Source organism: Rhamphochromis sp. 'chilingali' (assembly GCF_963969265.1).
Source record: "Rhamphochromis sp. 'chilingali' genome assembly, chromosome: 9".
Lineage (NCBI taxonomy): Eukaryota > Metazoa > Chordata > Actinopteri > Cichliformes > Cichlidae > Rhamphochromis > Rhamphochromis sp. 'chilingali'.
Genome location: NC_137936.1, coordinates 34089719 through 34111471, shown reverse-complemented (window position 1 = coordinate 34111471; position 21753 = coordinate 34089719). Strand labels below are relative to the sequence as shown.

Genomic DNA, 21753 nt, shown 5'->3' with positions numbered 1-21753 from the left:
AAACATCACTGCTCTCGAGAAGATCTGCATGGAGGAATGGGCCAAAATACCAGCTACTGTGTGTGCAAACCTGGTAAAGACCTATAGTAAACGTTTGACCTCTGTTATTGCCAACAAAGGTTATGTTACAAAGTATTGAGTTGTATTTTTGTTATTGACCAAATACTTATTTTCCACCCTAATTTACGAATAAATTCTTTACAAATCCTACTATGTGGATTCATGGATTTTTTTTTTTTCACATTCTGTCTCTCACAGTTGAAGTGTACCTCTGGTGCAAATTACTGACCTCTGTCATCATTTTAGGTGGGGGAACTTGCACAATCGGTTGCTGACTAAATACTTTTTTGCCCCACTGTATGTGTGTGATTGTCGTGTTTTTAAGTTGTGTATGACTGTATTATTGTTGGCTCTTTAAACATTATTTTATATTATTTTGTATACTTTCTAAATGCAGTTCAGTAGCTCCGGGACATTTTCAACTGACAGAGATGGAATTAATTACCATGATGGAGGGACATTATTACTGTTTTATGTTTTTTAATGCAAAGAAGCAGAGTGAGTCATCTGAACCACTAGAAGAAACAAGAAAAAAAAAATGTTTCGTCAGAACTGGGTTCAGTATTCTGGCACATTGCTAGCCAACTATAAATGTACACCACATTACATTCAAACCTACTGACTGGAAAATCCACCAGGTGGTGCTAAAACATCGCATGAAAGTTTCAGAACTAAAGTGCTTAAAATTGCCGTACTATAAAGATTAGATTTTTTTCCCCATAATGTTGCAAAAGCAGTTAAGTAATGCGTAAAATATTAATATTTCTTTCTTATGCGCGTTTTAATACTCCAACAGCTTTGGAGTTTCAGATTGGGAAATTTATTTCTAGCTTCTGACCGGCTCCTGTGCAGACTCTGCTGCTTTCAAATGCTCCTTGTAAAACTTTAACCACGCTTCAAACGAGTATTTGTGGAGTTGTGGGTTGTGACACATTCTAGGCTGTTTTAATAATATAAACCTGTTTCTTGTTGTGCTGTTTAAGTAGTCGAGATCTCTATATATTTTAAGTTAAATGTTTTTTTCCAAGTAAATGAACTGTACTTGTAAAGGGCTTGTAAAAAAAACAGTCCCACCTTTCCGATGACACATGAAGGTAACAAAACTTCAACTTCAGCCTAAAGCTGGTGAGTCAACGACCTCGCACGATCAGCTGGCGTCCAGCTCAGAAAATAACAGCAAGGTTATCTGTGTTGATTTCATCCTGAACGAACTATCGCGAAGGCTTTATTTGTGCCGTTTGTCGCAGCCATGCATTTCCTGAACGCGCTGCGCCTGTCAAACTCTGCTCAACTGGTGGTCAAAAGTACAGATGTAGCGAAGAAGGTTTTCATCGTGCAACCAGCATGCTGTTTGGGCACGAAATCAATAACTCAGTTTCAGAGACGATCCCCTGCACTACGAGATCGTTTGCATCTGAAAATGTAAGTATGTGTGTGCTAAACTGGTGAGAATCAGCACCTTCTTACTGGTGTGAATTCGTTTAAACAGAACGCCTCCACACTAACTATTATCTGCCATATGCTGGTATATAATTATTTGTGCATAAGCAGTTGTTTTCTGTGTTATGGGCACAGAGAAACTATAGGAGGAAGAGAACAGTCACCATATGGACCTCCATATAGGTGGTTATGTCTGTGTGTGCAGCATGTGTAGGCTATAAAAGCAATCTTGTCTTTTATTTGTTGTTGTTGTTGTGTTTTTTTTAAGGGAATCCAACACTTCTTTTGATTGTTTTCCTCTTTTCAAGAGTGTGCTCTTCACTTCACCAGGAATATGCATTCAAAGCCATCTGGTTCCGGAGTGGAAAACATGCTTTTCTACACCATCACAGAGGGAAAAGAGCAAGTGCCCATCTCATACTTTACAGCAGTAAGCAGACATCATCTGTACATTACTTTATATGCACTGTTGCTACTGAATATATACTATCCTATTAATTGTACATACTGTGTGCAATGACATTAATGCTGACAACTTCTTATTTGCAGGCACTGAAAAAAAATGGCCTTCACCCATCCGATCCTCGCCTTAAAGACTGCATGGAGAAGCTCCGAGAGGCCGTGAAGGAATCTGTTGGTGAGGTGATGATGGACAAAGACCTTTTCCACAGGTGACAAGCGGTTTCTCAAGGCTAAGAAAATTTATGTCAATAGCACCTCTAAAGCACACAGGCAGTTCAAAATGATTGGGAAATGAGTCAGTTAATCATTCTTTAATTAAACTAAAAAGAATCCAGTCTGACCAAAACTTAATTTAATTAAAGAATTTCTTTTGTATTTTCCTGCAATTTGGTTCTGGAGCAATTTGGGGGCCATGGTCTTGTATATACAGGTTTACTGCCAGGGCGTTATGAATATAACTATATACTGTGATTAGAAAGCCTGTGCCTTTCCCACTGACAAGAGAACAGTCAACTCCACTGTAGTAGACCATGATAACCCCCATATCTTGTAAATTTTACAAATGCAAACTGTTTAAAAGACAACCTCTATCTTCTACTGAAGTCCAACCAGTAGAAGATAGAGGAAAGTCTGGATAATTATTTTATATCACTTTGATTTTAAGTAGGCCTAACCATTGAAATTCTCTTTTCTAACAATGTAAAAAAAAAGTTTAACTACACATTTAATCTCTGAGAATAATGTCAGAAAAAAGTGGAATTACACAGTAAGTCCTAGATTTTCCACATGACATAGTAATGGTGGTGTAGTAGATGAAATAATTGAAAGAAATCTTTCAGAAGACAGGAAACAAGAATTTCTGGTAGCTAATTGCTCAGACTGTCCTGCAATAACAAAACAGAAAGTTTCTCTTAATTCACAGAGAATGCTCTTTTCTTGTGGATTCAATGTAAAGTCAGTATTAAAAAACAGGAACTTTTCTCTTATTTAAATATTCATATATTTTTTAATTACTGTGGTGTAATATAAATTGTGACGGGGGAGGTCTTTAAAAGCATAAAATGCTGCAAAACCTATTAAAATACAGTTAAAAATACAAACATTTATAACCCCTTCACGTTTTCCAAAGCTGTCCATTATGCCGATTCTGGCCCCTGGGCCTTAAGTTGTATACCCATGGTCTAGCTGGAAATGTGTGCACTTTTTAACTTAATAAACAAAGCATTTTACAATTAGGACACAGAGATCAGATCAGTAACCCTGTGGTTATTGGACAGAGAGCCTGAGCCACAGCTGCCTCTGTCTACAGAGTGTGATTCAATTTGGAAAAATGGTTTACATTGCTGGTAAACGCTTTATGTCTTTGATCACTACAAATCAAATGAGGCTAAGTTTCATTGCATTAGGGTTATTTACACTCAGTACGTCGACCCTCGCGGTGAACTGCCTGTAAGTGCTGACATTTAACTGTTAGTCCTGCGGCTGCTGGAGATATAGTTTTGCTCCCTTTTTTTAGTTTTTTTTGTTGTTTTGGTTATTTCATTGTGTTTTGTTTTTTATTATTAATATTATTTCTTATGCCACTCTGTGAAACCAATGCAGTCTGTGGATAAGCCCATGATTTGTCATTTGTGTGTCAGTTTAGCAAGTCAGAAATCAAGTTAAGAAAATGGCACACAGAATAACTTTTAGCAAACTCTAAAGGGCAACAGTGGCCAAGAAAAATGGATCTAATGCGGCAGTTGACAGGAAATTTAACTTTACATTTCTCCCACAATTATTGTTGTTTTTTTGTGGGACTTAATCTTCGTTACACTATCCCTCAGAGAGGGCTATCTTAGCTGTGACAGTCCATGGTGTTTTGTTTTCCATGCATGAGGAAGCAGGTGCAGGCATGAGACCAAACTATTTTTAGCCTGACCTTCCACTAACAATCCATTTTAGTACAGGATTTGTTGTATGTGATGTTATGCGTAATTGTTTCTCTCTTCTTTTGTCTTCCACGTACTTTATGTTCAGTCATTCAGACAGGTTTAAGAATGATAAGGCGGAACTATAGAATGTAGAAGAAGTCGGAACTAAATGGACAACATTTTATGCAATTTTTAAGGCTTCTGGTGTCACAAATTGTGCGCATACAGATTTTTTCTTTATAAATAATAAATTGAAAAACTGATACACTGTATAATGTAATGCAAATACGTACAGGTATAGCTTAAGAATGTTAGATTTATCATACAGTAATAAATTCACACACATTGTAATGTCATAATTAAATACATGCATTTCATCAAGATCCATCCCAAACATGGATGTGTGAAAGTCGGTGTCAGGACATGACAGTTTTATTTACTGTCGTTTTGATCAAAGGAACAGCTTCTCACACTTAATGAAAACTGACAGCTGCTGGCTTCCACTTACTCTAGAGGCTACACACACACACACACTCGTGTGTGTACTCCTATCCTTGTGGGGACATCTACTTGACATAATGCTTTTCTTTCCCTAGCCCCGTACCCTAACACTAGCCATCAAAAATAAATGCCTAACCCTAACCCTTAACCGGACCGTGCACCAGAGCTTTATGAAAAGAAAACTAAACAAAACTCTCTTAATACCTAACCATAACCCAATTGTATCTCTTTAACTAAAACCGCATTTTGAATCTGAAATGCCTTCAGACTTGTGGGGACCGGGCTATTGGTCCCCACAAGTATAGTAAACTTCCATTCTTTGGTCCCCACAAAGATGTCTAAACAGGTACACAAACAACACACACACGCAATGAAAGTATTTTCTTTTTATTTAGGGCTCTTGAGTAATTCTGCATTATGCTGTTTTTGTCTTAGATGTGTAGGAGGAAACATTGTTCTGCTAATCCAGGCCTTCAGGAAGAAGTTTATCATCCCTGAGTTTGACCTGTTTGTACAGAAAATAAATGAAATCTACGAAAAAGTGCAGAAGCAAAGTGATGGGAAGGTAAACTTTTCCTAATTTAGTTTTCCATGCTATGATGGTTTATTTGCTGCGTAAAGCTTTCTCCTAATTCATCCTGCTGCCCCAATATCTGCACACATTAAACATAATACTTGATGAGTAAATAAGGAATCTCTTCTACTACATTAACATTAGTTCTAACAATTACTTCTGAATGAGCATTACTTCTGTCTTAACTTTAACTGTGTTTCTCATTGTGACTGCAGGTTGCAGACTACATTCCCCAACTGGCTAAATTCAGCCCAGAGCTATGGGGTGTGTCTTTGTGTACAGTTGACGGACAGAGGTAGGAACTAAACATTTGAATAAATGAAATGAGAGTCTTTTATGAGATTTGTAGAGATTTATAGAGCTATTTTATTCATATATTATGAGATTCCTCATTAGATTGTGATTTCCCAGCTATCACTGAATGACAGCTGGAAACAAAGATTCTTCTTGTCTAGTGTGTAACTAGATTTATTTGATTTGACATATTCTTTGTAAGACAATTTCATGTGAAAAGATTTTGCAGAACATCAGCCTAATGTTTTGCTGTACCTTTGTTTTATTTTTGTCCAATTTTGAGTCACAGACTTACTGATACACATTTCTGTAATCAAAATATAATTTTTAGTTCCAGTCTTATAATCTTCATACACAGTGCATTTGCTACAGATTTCAGAAGGTGAATCAAATATAAATGAGCGTTCTCTCAGTCTCTACTTAAACATAGTTCATACTTTTTTTTAAAGTGATACTGCACATTCAGTATGACTGTCACTTTATTTTCAAGATTGTGTAGGCTCTAAAGGTCTATTCTGTTTTCTTTTTGCAGGCACTCAGTAGGCCACACCAAACAGCCGTTTTGCCTGCAGTCCTGCGTGAAGCCCCTGCAGTATGCCATTGCCGTACATGAGTCAGAAACTGAGAAGGTTCACCGCTATGTTGGCATGGAGCCCAGTGGACTCAAGTTCAATGTGCTTTCACTTGATGATGAAGGTATGTAAAGCCTCATTACCTCCTATTGGATTATAAAAATCTATCAATGCAATCAGTGCGCGGAAATGACACCTGAAGTTCAAAGAAATCTAGTTATGAGGCATCTAGCACAGCACATAACATGTATCTTAGTTTCCTTTTACTCCTGCATAAGTGCTAAACTGACTGGATGAACAATGTCTTCGTCCAGATGAAACCCGAATTTATATTCTCATAATAATTTTATCATAATGTTTCTTTATTCTTCTGCTTAATATCAAGGAAGAAATCTAGCTGTGTTACTCTGACACAGAATTTAGGTCCTTCACAACTGTCACTGACACTGGTTTCCTTCTCTGAGAAATACTGTGAAATTCAGGCCATTTCCGTTCCACCGAGTCAAATTTTACACCAGTAATAATTAATGAAATGTAATAAACTGATTAGTTGCTATTTTGGTAACAAGGTAGTGTTTGTAATTGTTTTTCAGTTAAAAAAAAAGAACAAATATTTATTGGTTGCCCTTTTCAAAAAAAAAAAATTGGTAACACAATATACATTTAAAGACATTTTGTAAATTTGTTTTTGCAGTACTTTTTTGGTACAAATATTATTCTGTTATTCAGATTATATTTCATGCACATTAGGAATTTTGTCAGGACCCTTTTTTTAAAATATGCACTCGTGGTCAGAAATTTACATATACCCATCATGAGCATGTATGTTTGGTGGTAATTTCAGGAATTTTAACGATTTCTTTGACCTCTTCTTTTGGAAGAGGTGGAATGATTGTACAGCTTTATTTTGGAAAATATGAAAATATTTTATTAAAAAAAGAATTCGGTGCACAAATTTGAATATACTTTGTAATTTCTCTAATCTAAAAAGGTTAAAAAGTATACATACAGGCCCAAATTAAATTTTTTAAATAACTGTTGTTGAAGCTTCTACAGTGCCTTTTAACCTGACAACGCCAAGCCCTATTAGCTTTGTTAGTAAGCTACAAGTGGTATTGTAGTCTCTTTTTGCCAGCATAAAAAGAATTTGTTTGACACTCATTGGGTTGAACATTAGCATTGAACTCTGCTAAGAATAGTGGTCAAAAATCCAGTCCTCCCAGTAGCATGTTGATGGTGACCAAAAGCATCTGGTTGAGGTGCAATTTGTTAAGAGTGGGGGCAGCATGCATGTTTGAACCTGCATATATATTTTTGATGTTGTTTGAATTAGAGAAAATCCACAATAATTGCAATCTTGTGTACCCAATTCTTGTTTTTTTTTACATAATTGAAGATGTTTGCTGTACAATCATTCTACCCTGGAAAAACAGCAGTGCAAAGAAATCATTAAAATCCCCAAATTACTATAACAAGTGTATATAAACTTCAGACCACAACTCTTATGTTGATTCACATATTATAGAGATTGATTTCAGTCCTTTGTACAAAATCATTATTTCATAAAGAATTTGTCTTCAACCCTGTGTCTTATCTTACTGTCCCGTCTCATAGATAAGCCCCATAATCCCATGGTGAATGCTGGAGCCATTTTGATCAGCTCTCTTATCAAGGTAGACAGATAAACACTTATCACTCTCTTTTTAGTGAAAGACTGTGGCAGCAAAAGGTTAGTTGCAGATTTTATATATTTTTGAAGCTCAAATCTCTTAAATAAAGAAATTAATATTAAAATATGCACTAACTAACTGTGTTTACCCTGCTGTTGAGTAAGACTCTTGCAGCAATGGTACTTTGCAGTAGAAAGTTATGCACTCAATTTAAAAACAACTTAATGCATCAGATGTTTTACTGCATGAAAATTTGTGATGTTCTATAGCATATTTAATGTTTGCCTTAAAGTTGGACCACTTGGTTTATGATCATTACCTGCTCTTCTCTTACTGCTGATAATAAGATACTAAATCATGCAATCAGTAACACATTCGTGTTTTTATACTGTGCAATTGGTACCAGCTTCTGAATGCAGGAGCTGAGTGAATGTGGCAATTATACTCAGTACTGTTTGTTTTTACACAAGCAAGCGACTCTCCTTGTTTTCAGCCTCACTCAAATAAGGCAGAAAAGTTTGACTATGTAAGTAATGTACCTCCAGTTTTCTACTCTGTTTAGACCATGAATATAAAAATGTAGGCTTATTATTTTGGTGCTCAGAGGTATGCTGAAAAAGCACAGATGTTTTTTTCCAGGTTATGGAGTTTGTGAAAAAGATGGCTGGCCAAGAATATGTAGGATTCAGCAATGCCACGTGAGTGCATTTCAAAATAGAGTTGGAGTATTTTGTATTTATTTGCCTCCATTTAGCACAAGCATGAGTGAAAACCCATATAGAAAAGATATATATATATAAATCTTATAAAGTTTGTATCTGTCTTGTGTGAAACTTGTATGAAAAGCATACAAGAGTGAAAACACATATAAGATCCCTTGGAAAATTATATAATGAAACTTGTATGTTTTGTATACTTACTAAAAAAATATATGAAAGTAATGAGAAAGTGGCCACTTTCATGAGTAAATCATGTAAGCCTTATATGATTTATATATGATTTACTCATGAAAGTGGCCACTTTCATGAGTAAATCATATATGTTTTTACTATTTCTTTTCCATATGGAAAGACTTACTGTGTTATGGGTTTAGTCCACTACCTATTGCATTATTGATGTTTTTTTTATATTGATTTCTGCTCTTTCTTTGTCTCAGGTTCCAGTCAGAAAAAGAAACAGGTGACAGGAATTTTGCCATTGGATACTACATGAAAGAGAAGAAGGTCAGTTTCAGAAAAAACATTTCCTAAAGCTCACATATATGAATTTAAAAGTTTCAACTTGATAGTACTTATCTTTTAGTAATTAAAAACAATCAAAATTAATCATCCATGATTTAATTATGAAAGTAATGACTAATTGATCAACTGAGTGTCTCATTGAGGTTTGCAGACAAGTTAGCACTAACCAAATGACATTAACTTGTTTGCCATTTTATGATGTGTGACAATCATGGTGACAATGAAGGATCAAATGAATAAGGCCTGTAGGACACAAATCAGAAGCCAGCCAGAAACCTCCAAGAACTACTGATTTTTCCTTAGCAATGGTCGTATTACTTTTAATATGTTGGACAACTCAAGCAATGTCCGCATGAGGTCATGTTAGAAACTCAATAGATGACACACATGACAAGGAAAAGCTAACATTTAAAACCTAAATACTGTATTTTTATCCATTTTAACCTATTATAAAATGTATATTTTGATCAGGTACTCAGCAGTCATATTCCACATTTATAATAAGGTTTTTATATTATTTAATTTTCATGAAACCAAATTGCCAAGTTTCAGATAAATATTCTGCTTACTTTGGTCAATCAGATACTCATGATGATAATATTTCACTCACCAGTGTTTTCCTCTGGGAGCAGATATGATCGATGCCCTTGACTTCTACTTCCAGGTAAAATGTCAATAAAAAGAGTCTTTTGCAGCCTTTTATTTATGAAAAATGATTCAGTAGTTTCAATAATAAACTGACTATTCCTCTCAGCTTTGCTCCATTGAGGTAACCTGTGAGTCAGGAAGCATCATGGCTGCCACTCTGGCCAATGGGGGAATTTGCCCAATTACAGGCGAGCGTGTCCTGAGTACTGAGGCTGTGCGAAACACCCTGAGCCTCATGCACTCCTGTGGCATGTATGACTTCTCCGGCCAGATGGCTTTTCATGTGAGTAACAGCAGGATGTGATGGAAAAAGCACTTCACTGTGTCACAACAAAAATAGGAATAATCTCATTACCTAGAACAAATGGCACATTCAGCCTCTCGTTCTCATCTCACAGGTGGGCTTGCCTGCAAAATCAGGAGTATCCGGTGCAATTCTGTTGGTGATCCCCAATGTGATGGGAGTGATGTGCTGGTCTCCTCCACTGGACAGGGTTGGAAACAGTGTCCGAGGAATACACTTCTGTCAGGCAAGAAAATAGTTTCTGTTTTATTATATTTAGACCACTTATGTTTTGTTTTTTCACGTTAATGTTTTAATTTGAATTTTTAATGCAAGTAGAACATCCTGGCCTTTCTAATATTTTTCTCGTGTTTAAATTGGCTCTGAAGTCGTCAATACTTCAGGCCTTACGGTAGAAGCTTTAATTTTTTAAAAGATGATGATGATTACAGTAATAACCAGTTTAGTTTGATAAATAATTTGCAGTCATTACACTATCGACATCGTCTTAAAGCCAGAAGCCTGGCTTCGACTAATACCATAAATATTCCCCCAGAATGTGTCTGTAGTTGCTTTACAGAGTGCAAAATGTCTAATAAACCTGACTTATTCTGTGGCTGTTATATTCTGTTTTTTAATATTTAATTTTTTTTTTTGACAGAACAAAACAGAATAAATAATTTTTTTGTTCCCCCCCCTAAAGATTAAATCATACTGTTTTTGTTTTCTTAGGAACTTGTGTCAGTGTTCAATTTTCACAATTACGACAACTTGAGGCACTTTGTAAAGAAACAGGACCCTCGCAGACAGGATGGAGATGACAGGGTGAGTTGCTCGTATTTTGTTTGGTACTGTATGTAATATGCGCTGTGCTCTAAGCCTCCATGTTTATGGCTCTGTGGTGTTTTTGCAGAACAAGTCTGTTTTCAACTTGTTGTTTGCTGCCTACAGTGGAGATGTATCGGCACTGAGAAGGTAGATAATCGAGACTCCTGATTTTGTCTGTCCTCTATAAAACATTTCCCTCACAATGTCTAAAACAGGCCCTGGATCAAATTACCTCAACAATGTTTATTACTAGCAGAGGTGGGACCAAGTCATTGTTTTGCAAGTCTCAAGTAAGTCTCAAGTCTTTATCCTCAAGTCTCAAGTCAAGTCTCAAGTAATGTCAGGCAAGTCAGAGTCGAGTCTCAAGTCACTGGTGTAAAAGTCCGAGTCAAGTCACAAGTCTGAAACTTTGAATTTCAAGTCCTTTCGAGTCTTTAAAAAAAAAAAAAGAAAAAATAATGTTGCAGTTATGCTAAATGTAAATATTAGACCATGTAATTTTAAAATCTGTGTTTTTCTCAACACATGACAAAATAGTGAACTTAGAAAATATACACAAATTGTGAAATTGCACCTCTTTAAAATGCAGCTCAATTAAACCTAGCTCCTAGAATAATTTTCACCGACAGTTCTGAGATAAGCTGCATGTTATTCTTGGATGCGGTTGTAGGACCAGCTTTAAAATCGCATGACAAAAATATCATACACATTAAAAAAAACTGTATCACCAACGTAGCCTGGACAACATTTGCTAGTTAGATGAAGTCAGCTATCTCATCTTAGCATATTTATATGCATATTTATAATTACACGATTCTTGGAGTGAGTGCATACACTCATGAAGTTTAGTAACTTCAGGTCACTGCAACAAGCCCAGGTACAGTTTACCTACGGATGGGTACAGGACCTTGAAATGCACCGTGTAGAACGAAAGACCATCGTACGTATCATAAGTTTACCAGTCTCACAAATTGTCGTCATAAATACACATTCCTTAACAGTTTATTAATAGGACCTTTGAGCTCAACGGTAATTAATTAGTAGTGGAAATAATTTCTGGTACCCATCACAGAAATGTAGCAGTGACAATAATATTGTATGCTGTAATCGTACTGGGCAATTAGTGATACAAAAAACCTGTTTTATCCTGTGAATAAAAGTATATGTTTTTGTCAATGTACCATAATAACAGAGGCGAAACGCAATATTGTGTCAGGACAATTCACTATTTATGCACAATAAATAAAGGAGCATAGCGCGACAATTTCTGTTCAGCGCCAGACTTGCTTGTAACCTATATCACCAATTATGTTAAGAAAAATGACGTATTAACTACTAAAAAACACTGACCTTCGTGTAAATGCTTGGAGCAGACTAACCTGTGAGCTGGAGTGTTCTGGGACGTTATATTTTATCTTTGAATGGCTGCAATCCAGGCCATCCGTCGCATCTTTGTTACTTCGGAAACATGGCTCGAACAATTTCTCTTCAACGACGTAATCCGATAACAACCGATCTCTTTACCCGTCGGCTTCCCGTGGCTGTCATGCGACCGGCTATTGCAGTTAATAATACAACAGCTTCTTGACATTTTTGTGTTTCTTTTTATCGCTGTGTGACTGATTTTAATTGAAAGCCTGCGTGCGCTAGTACCGCTTGCCACGAGTTCCCAGAATCCTTTGCGGTTCTACCCGTGAATGACGTCACATTTTCAATCTCTATATAATATGCATGTTAAATTTTATATTTGGGGTAAAATATCAAGTCTTTTCAAGTAAACCGGTTCAAGTCCAATTCAAGTCCCAAGTCATTGGTGTAAAAGTCCAAGTCAAGTCACAAGTCTTAGAACATTTTTTCAAGTCAAGTCTAAAGTCATAAAATTAATGACTCGAGTCTGACTCGAGTCCAAGTCATGTGACTCGAGTCCACACCTCTGATTACTAGTAAGGTGTAGTGAACAAAATGACCTTTTATACCTAGTACAGAATCAGAGCATAGAGTATAAGACCAATAAGAGTTCTCTTTTTCTTTTTCTTTTTTAATAAGACAAGTGTGGAATCCACAATTTGTTTCAGGGAGGAGATACAAATCTCTTTGGGGTTGCATCAGTAAAGGCAGCTAGTGAAAAAATCTGCCAAATCAAACATGCAGGGCTACCCGCTGCGGCGACCCCTTGTGAATAATGGAGCACTTGAAAGTAGCTGACTGATTTGTTTTGCAGATTTGCACTTTCTTCCATGGACATGGACCTCAAAGACTATGATTTTCGAACAGCGCTTCATGTTGCTGCAGCTGAGGGTAAGCGTCATAAGTTCAGGCTAATTTTACACTTATTCGGTCATTTTTTTATTTACTTATTTATTTTTAAATTAATGACTTCAAAACAAGTGCAGTTAGCTTAAGTCATCATCTGAGATCAAACTAATCATGACTTTGATCCAAACAACATACATTTAAAGTTTTGCTACAACACAAAAGTTTGTCATAGATGTTTAAGAAAACTTGGTGTAATTGTAAGATAACAGATGCAGAAAGTTGCAGATTTCAGTTTTAATGATGATTGGTTGGTATAGCAGATAAAAACAACCTTTATTACCTATCCACTGTCTTCTCTCAGTTAAAAGAATGGTGTCTGTTCACTCTGTCATTTCTTTTCATTGCTGACTGATACAAAAATACTTAAACTTGTTAAATCGTTTGTTTTGATGCTCACAGCAGTAATTAGCGCAAAGTTTTCACTTTGTTTATTCTCATGATTAACAGTAGAGGTTCAGTACCTCTGGCTCACATTATATAAGCCACTAATGAACCAGCTCATAAACCCTTACAGAGCACCATATGGTAGATTATTTGTCTTCTGTTGCAATGTTAGTTTATTCACAGCACAGATTTAATACTCCGCTGCCACGACTACAGCAGTAACGTTTTTCTTGAAAAGAGCCTCGTAAGCAAACTATTTGTTTCGAGGATTAACATGGAAGTAACAGCAGTTTTCTTCCAAAAGGGAAAAGGCAAAGATTCCTAAATGCCATTCTGAGCTGGATTCCAATAGAAGGAATTAGTAATTACATATTTATTGTTTTTTGTTTTTACTTTAGCAGATTTTCTTCTCCATTTCTAATTCTGTGGTGCTACTAGATTAATTTGTCAATGGTGACAATTTGGTTTTTTTGCTTTTTAAAAATTATATTCTTAGGTCACATGGATGTAGTAAAATTCCTCACTGAAACCTGCAAAGTTGATCCATTTGTAGAAGACAGGTGAGATAAATACCTTGTATATAATTCTAATTATAATCAATTGATTACATTAACCCTGTACTGTCATACTACTTCATTGTAAAGAGCCTTTTTCCATCAACTAAACTTTTCCAATTATTTATCAGCACACGATGTTAATACCACAGTTTGTATACTCTTGGATTTTGTCATCCATAGTTTTATGAATTGCCTCTCCATCACTTGCAGGTGGGGGAATCTACCGGTCGATGATGCCATGCAATTTGGGCATGACGAGCTAGTGATGGTGCTCAAAGATTACCAGCAAGAGTGCAAGCAGCAGGAAAAGAAGCAGAGTGAAGCTGTGCATCCCCAGAAGCTTGACACCATTGACGGCATGGTGTGATAGCTAAAATGAAGTTCTGAAATTGTAATACATCAGGGCATTTGTGCAATTTTCCAAGTTTAGAAATATGGGTGTCCATTTGTAGCACGAAACATGAGTGACGCACAAACAACAGAATATAACTGTCATGGAGCTTTATGAAAGATTTTCTTCAAATTCGAGTCAGGTGAAAATTTTATTGTTTAGCATTTCCTTTTTGTGATTTTGAGTCTTTTTGTTAGAAACACTAGGTAAGTAGGTTGGTGCCACCCATGTAATTTTGAGCTTGTTTTGAGTTGAGGTTTAGGGTCTTTCCCTCTTGTTTTTGCTTTTCTAGGATAATAGCTCAGCTAAGTTTTGGTTTTGTCTTTTTGGTGGGTTTTTTTTGGCACAACCTAACTGTCCCTTTCTCCCCCACATTTGTTGTTTGAGTCTGGGTTATTTATTTTGTGAGAGCGCTGCCATTAAACCTTTTTCATAACACCTGTACCGAGTTTCCGGAGTTGTTGTGTTATCCCCTCCTGCCCTCGAGGAGACGCAACAATTGCATTTTTAGAACACTACAGTCCGTATAGCATTTCTATTCTATAATGTATATATGTGTGAGGTTCACTTGATTGATATCTCTGTCAAAGTGCAACCGAGTACAATGTAGTGCCACACAAAGGGAAATTGATGCTACCTGACTCAAAGTTACATGGATTTCAGCAGCAGGTGACAGGGTGTAAAAGATTTTTGATGACAGGAAGGTGCTTGTTGTTTTTGTTCTATAAAGGATTTTCCCTCCTTTGCCTTGTCTGAATGTTGTGTGACACTCGTCTTTTTTACTCCCAGTCAAACCAACTATCAAACTCAGCGTATTTAAATTATTTGAAATCCATACCATAAACACAATGACATAATATCACAGTTATAACACATAGTGGCCAACTTAATGTTAATTTATTATGTATATGTTTATACCTTGACTTGGGAAAACTGCATGTTTTTTACTGTAAAAAAAAGAGACAATGAGTGTCTCAGTGTGGTACTTTATGATCTCCAGCCTCATAATAAATTAGGTTCCAAAAACTAAATGATGTGAAAGGTTTGGCATTAAAGCCATGTATGCCACCCATAGCTTGATTTTATTTTGATTTTATTAAGCTAGTCAGTGCTTCATAGTGTGACAAATTTGATATTAAATATTTTGCAGCACCGAGTAAATCAACTGAATACATGATGAAAAAGCAGCAGGAGTGTGTGTTTTGCATAATCAAGATATTTCAATGAAAACAAATGGAACAAGTAATGTAATAAGAACTATTTAGCGAGATATAACAAATGTGCACCACATTATTTTAACCATATAAAGACTGTACCATGAAATAATTGCCAAAAAAATCACATTTTCTGAAACAGGATTGTGTATTTAACCTTCTGAAAAATGTAATAAATAAATAAATATAAATGTGCATATATGAGCTTATATTGCATATATGAGCTTTAATTTACACTATTTTTGTTAAATCCAGTATTTTTGTGCAATTTCTTGCTTAGAAGTCACACTTTTAAGTCTTTAAGAGTCTTTAAGACTCACAAAAACTCATAACAAATATGATACCCTTGACATTACAGGGTTGACTTCCCTCTCCTTACCAATGCTTTATTTATAAATGTAGAGTTAATAATTTTTGACAGATTGTACCTTTAATTTCATGCATATGATACAATAGACTGTAGCCACAGAGCACAAATGCTTCATTTTTTCTTTAATCCATCAGATGGCACTATGTGCCTGTCCAACATGTGTCCGTGTTGTCTGCAAACTGGTCAACCTACAGTATCAGTTGTTATCAGGTGGAACAGTGTGCCTTAGATTTGTGGAGAGAACGAGCACTGCTGAGCAATAAAGAGCTTATATAAGATTAAGCTGACGTTCAGAGAGACTAGTGCCGCCTGAAGAGACTATGGTGGTCCTGACAGGATCTTGAACCCATTCCACTAAAGAAATAAACAGAAACAGACATTTAGACAACAAATATGCAGTGCAATATTTTCTACACATTTTACTTGCTCTTTAAATGGATTTATTTTAGTCTCTTAGACCAATATTTCTCTTTTTTATTTTGGAAAGTGAGCAAATATGTCACAACTGTATCCAGCACTTTGAATGATTTACAAAGAAAATCTACACCACCCAGTCGATTAGGTGCAGCTCTTGATTTGAACGCTTTACTGTGTGTAGACTGGTGCTCTTCATTTTCTCAAAAGCATTCAATAAAATCGATTGTTGGCAATTGCTACCTTGTCGAAGCCTGTGGTTTTTTCTACCTTAAGAAGACAACTGGTGAGGTATCAATGTGTGTCTTCTGAAAAGACAAACACATTTGTATTGCTTTCCACAATGATTAAAATTTTGGACTCTGGACAGTTCGTGACTCAGATAAATTGGACCTGCTTATTAATGTCGTAGACAAGTGTTCATTTTTTTAATGATTTGAACTTTTTGGCATGAAGGAGGTTTAATGAAGCCAGAAATATAAAAGCTGACTTTAATGAGTTGGCACAGGGATGTGTGTGAATCCCACAAGGATGTTAGGATTTTCTCAAGTTGACAAGGTTGTTCTGCCATTCAGCCATTGCCTTCTGGAGATTAGGTTTCAGAGAATGCATTTGCAGCAGTGAGATTAAGGGTGGTAATAGCAAAATACCTGAATCAGATCAGTTGCTATTAAATTTAATTTTAATACTTATAGTTCCAGTAGAATGATTCCTACTAGCATTCGTGTTTGACTTAATTTTCTTCTATTGTAACTTCAAGTTGTAATTTACATTCCCTTTTTGGTTTCTAATAAAATCATAGTGAATCTATCAATATTTCAGCATCCGTAGCATATATATAAATATATATATAAGTTTCTGTAGCATATGAGTGGGTCACACATGTGGGTCAAACAGACTTTACCAACAACTGTGTTTGTACTGTCATGGTTCATCAGTGGCTGCCCTGGCATGCTGTTCTTACTATGTTCACCAGGGAGGCGTCTGTTCTTCTGATTCTCACACCTGCGCACACACACCTGCGGCTCATCATTGCTGATGGATCCTGACAGTATTTAAGGCCGTGTTGGAGTAGTGTTCCTCACTGGATTGTTGTACTTACTTCTGTTAGTGTAGCCTGGCTCGCGTTTGTACTTCCCTGTGGTCCCTGGTGCTTCTTCTGACCTCTGTGTCCATCTACCTGTATAGATTGCCCTGGACCTGACCAGAATGAGAGTGGGTCACGGTGTTGGATTGGACGGTGTGTGTATCATGTTCTGGACTCTACGAAGAGGTGCTTGACGTGTGTTTCCCTGACCCTCTCTTGGAATCCCCGGAACACTGTCGCTCTGTATATGTAAATATTTCACTGGTGTTGTATATAAATCCCCTTTTGACTGCACAGTTCAGAGTCCTGCCATTGAGCCCTGCTTCAGTAACAGTGACATGTAGCAACAGTCAGTGAGATGACTCATGAGAACATAACACAAAGTTTGTATTCACAGTAGCTTACCCCTGACAGTGTGTTAAATTGAGAGGTGAACATTCTTCATCACAAGAATGTGATTAATCAAGCGCAAAAAATGATGAATATGTGTAATTAGCGAACTGTTTTTCATTAACATGAGGAACGTAACCCTCTTGCAGAGATATTACAGATACGCTGACCTTTGGAATTAGTTCTACCAACTGAGAAAATGGTTAAAAAATGTTATGCATTAATTCTGTGTTGATTAACTTGTGTATTAATTTCTAATATGTTTGCTAATCTTGTCCACATATCACAAAGAGATGTGCACAGATTTTTAAATATTCACAGAGGCATGAAAGCATTTCTGTTAAAGAATTGGGGATTTATGAAACATTAGACAACACAAATCTAAATAGACTTTAAAAAGTGCATTAAGCTAAAACTTAATCACCAATTTACCTTTAGTATTATATATAATATAATGCAATTATAGAAAGAAACCCATACAAAAACCACAGGATAACCTTTTGAGCTTGTAACAACAGAAACAGACAGTCTTGTTCTGGTCTTCTGAAGTTTTCAACCACATCACACAGGCAGCACATTAAAATCATCCATGTGTCAGCTCACGTCACTCGTTCAGTTCGGGCTTGCACACCAGCAGTTCTTCCACAGTTGCACAACTATTAGGTTCATGGTTGGTGATACATCTGGATTGTCAAACTCTTCTACTGGGACATCTGGACATCTACACTTTTAGTGGTAGTTGTCATGAAGCCATTGCCATTATGATGCAATACTTACAGCTTATAGCTTTTCACATTTAAGCTGCAGTTTGCTGCAGTCTCCCTCACTCATTCTTTCTCCACAGACAAGTTGATATATTCTGTACACAAGCAGTGTTTACTGAATCCATGAGCGGTCAAAGATGAAAAAATTACATTTTAAATGAAATCACGACACAGGGTGTCCTTTTGCCATGATTGCTGTGTAGTAAAGATTGTAGGTCTTTTGATTTCAGTATGTGTGTTAACAAACTTTAAAATATCAGAAAACAGTAGTCTGCTATAGTAAAATCAATACCCAACTTCTCCACGTCTCCATTCCAACTTACATGTTAGATGGAGTGCATACTGTACATGATGAGGTTGTCAGGGTCCTGGGTCTGAGCGACCCAGGGTCCCTGCGCAATTATGGACATGTGTGTTTTTGGTGTGCTGTCCCTCATTCTCCCTGCTTGCAGATTTATGTGTGTGTGTGTGTGTGTGTGTGTGTGTGTGTGTGTGTGTGTGTGTGTGTGTGTGTGTGTGTGTGTGTGTGTGGATGCCGGTGTTTCTGAGAGCACCTGTTTATAGGCACCTTCAGGCCTGGTGGGTGTGGCCCTGCCAGGCGGTTGGCCACACCTGAAGACCATCACACAGCTGATCAAGCTTTGTAGGAGGAGCTACTTAAGAATGCGTTGGAGATCTCTCCGACGGATCATTGTGTGGTAAATAGTGAATAACTATAAGTGAGCTGAAGAAAGGAATAAACAGCTGGAACAGGAAAACAAAGTCATGACAGTAGTTTGAAGTAGAAAGAAAAATGAAGGACTGCAAAAAAAAAAAAGCAACTGGAGGAGAAATTTAAAGCCTTGGAGCAGAAGTATAAATTACTGGAGGAAAACCAAAAAATGGTAGAGGAGAAAGAGAGAAAAAAGAGAAACACAAAGAGTTGAAGATGAGAAATGTATTATGAATTGATGCAGATGTCAGGAGGACAGAAACACAAAAATACTGCATGAGAGGATAATCAGCTGACCTTTCAACTGCAAGTTAGGTTTGTTGACTGACATGGATTTTTAATTTTTCACATTAAAGAATAGAGTTGCGAACACACTCTGTACATGCTAGACGAAAAAGAGTTTGTCTTTATCTCAGTGAGTCTGTCTATACAAATAATCTTCTTTTCCTTGTAATTAACTGAGTATCATAGAGATGGAGGTGAAGCTCTTTGGATTTAAATCTGTTGAAGCTGCATTTGGAACATGAAGAACACTTATCGTTTGCAGTATGTCAGAAAGGGACAACTTGATTATCCAAATGCAGAGCTCAAAGAAGGATTGTCAGTTAGACAAAAATTGTATTATTTTAAAAGGAAGTTTAAAGAGGGTGCTCATGAGGCTTTGGCACATTGGATGAGCTGAGCTGAGCTGATTGCTGGAGTATGGAGATAAGAATGTAGCTCCAGGCTGAACAGGTTTAACTGAAGTACAGTATAGCATGTAGTGTGTAGCTGATAATGCTGGCACAGTGCCATAAGAATACTCTGAGACACATAAAGAAAAGACTGTGAAGTAAAAAGTAAAAAATATTCAAGAAGTGAATGATGGTTTTATTTAAATTATAACTGGAGCTTGAATCTTAATCAAGCAGTCATTCAATTTATTTATAAGCACATTTTAAAAAAACACACAGGTTGACCAAAGTGCTGTACATAGTAAAAAAAAAAAAAATAGAGAGTAAAAATGTGTTTTCAGATGGGTTTTAAAAATGTCAAGTGTTGGAGAGATCCTCAGGCATGTAAATGGATTGCCCACAGATGCATAATCAGAGCACCAAGTCAATACACACCTATAACAGAAATAAACCAAATAAGGCCAGTGTTGGGAAGGTTACTTTTAAAATGTATTCCACTACAGATTACAGAATACATGCCCCAAAATGTATTTTGTAACGTATTCCGTTACGTTACTTAGTGAGAGTAACGTATTCTGAATACTTTGGATTACTTAATATATTATCATGCTTTTTACAACTACATGAATGTACTATTGCTGTGTGATTTATTAGTATTACTGAAGGTTATTGGCCATAGCAATACTGACTACATTTTTAAATCTTAATATAAAATGTGTAACAGTAGGGTGGACATTACGTAAGGCTGCACTTTTGCAGCGATCTCTTATAGAAAACTATTCCGCGTGTATATAAAACAGGTCCACAGCTCCGAACCGTAAAGGCGTGAAACCGTAAAGGGTCCTCTGGCTACATCACTGTCAGAGGCCATAGGTATTTCTGTATTCTGTATTCTGATGAGCTATGAAACCTGACTGAAACCTCTCAAGTCTTGCAGACTCCCATCTCTGCAGGACCTGTACACCTCCAGGACACTGGGGCGTGCAGCTCGGATCTCAGCTGACCCTTCTCACCCTGGACACAGTCTGTTTGACCTGCTCCCCTCAGGCAGGAGGCTCCGGTCCATTCGCACCAGAACCTCTCGCCATAAGAACAGTTTCTTCCCCTCTGCTGTTGGACACATGAACAATAACCGTATGACTGTTCCCACCACTAACACATGACCCTACGCTGTGTTCACTGCATCATTCCATGTTTGGCACTGATCACCACCTGCACTCATGTATATATCTATCTACTTAGCACTTTTAACTCTTATTCTTATTTTTATTTTCATGTCTATTTAAGCATAATTTATGACAGTATGTTTGCACTGAAGCACCGCAGCAATTTCCTAATGTTCTAAACCTGCTCAACATTTGGCAATAAAACCGATTCTGATTGTGATTCAGATTCTTAGCTGTTTCACAATTACTCTTTCAAAAAAAGAAAACCAAATCTCTAAAGAAATCTCTAGACAGTAGATTTTCCACTTTCATCATATACCTGCTCAACAGAACAATATGACAGCTATTTACTGTAAGACTTGGAGCTATCATCACCACCATATGGCCACACCACTGAAAAGACAAAGCTTTTTTTCACAAGCAGACATAATGATATAAAGGCAATATGGCAGTGTTTTTCTTAGAATATACTTCCCGAGGATCATAATACAGACTTCTTGACATACCTTGTAAGCTATGTAATATCTGGCAAAAGCGAGTGTTACCATTTGAAACTGTGAATACACTCGCTAGCCTTTAAATATATATATCAATATTATTTACAATTTAACATTTAAATGTTACATAGCAAAAGTACCACTTGAAAAATTGGTATACATTAACACGTGTGTTTTCCTTAGAAAAGGAGAGTCCTTTAAGAAGGACTTAAATGTCATGGTGTATTATTTTGTCCTTATAAATGTATCGTTATGACAAATATTTTTAAGAGGCTGTCAGAACTGGTATCAAAATCTATTTTGATATTCAAGTCTGCATATCCTTCTCTTC

At 36.6% G+C, this 21753-nt stretch overlaps 1 protein-coding gene across 1 annotated transcript; it reads left to right on the top strand.

The window, feature by feature from the left end:
- Nucleotides 1-1048: 1048 nt before the first annotated feature.
- gls2b (glutaminase 2b (liver, mitochondrial)) lies at nt 1049-17085 on the top strand. Its single transcript, XM_080891824.1, has 19 exons — nt 1049-1185; nt 1308-1482; nt 1831-1930; nt 2050-2171; nt 4812-4941; nt 5166-5245; nt 5777-5940; nt 7431-7489; nt 7980-8012; nt 8126-8184; nt 8643-8709; nt 9341-9391; nt 9482-9658; nt 9774-9905; nt 10391-10483; nt 10572-10633; nt 12708-12784; nt 13683-13746; nt 13954-17085. The coding sequence occupies exons 1-19, from the start codon at nt 1149-1151 to the stop codon at nt 14108-14110; spliced, it is 1839 nt and encodes a 612-aa protein (XP_080747950.1). The 5' UTR covers nt 1049-1148; the 3' UTR covers nt 14111-17085.
- Nucleotides 17086-21753: the final 4668 nt, after the last annotated feature.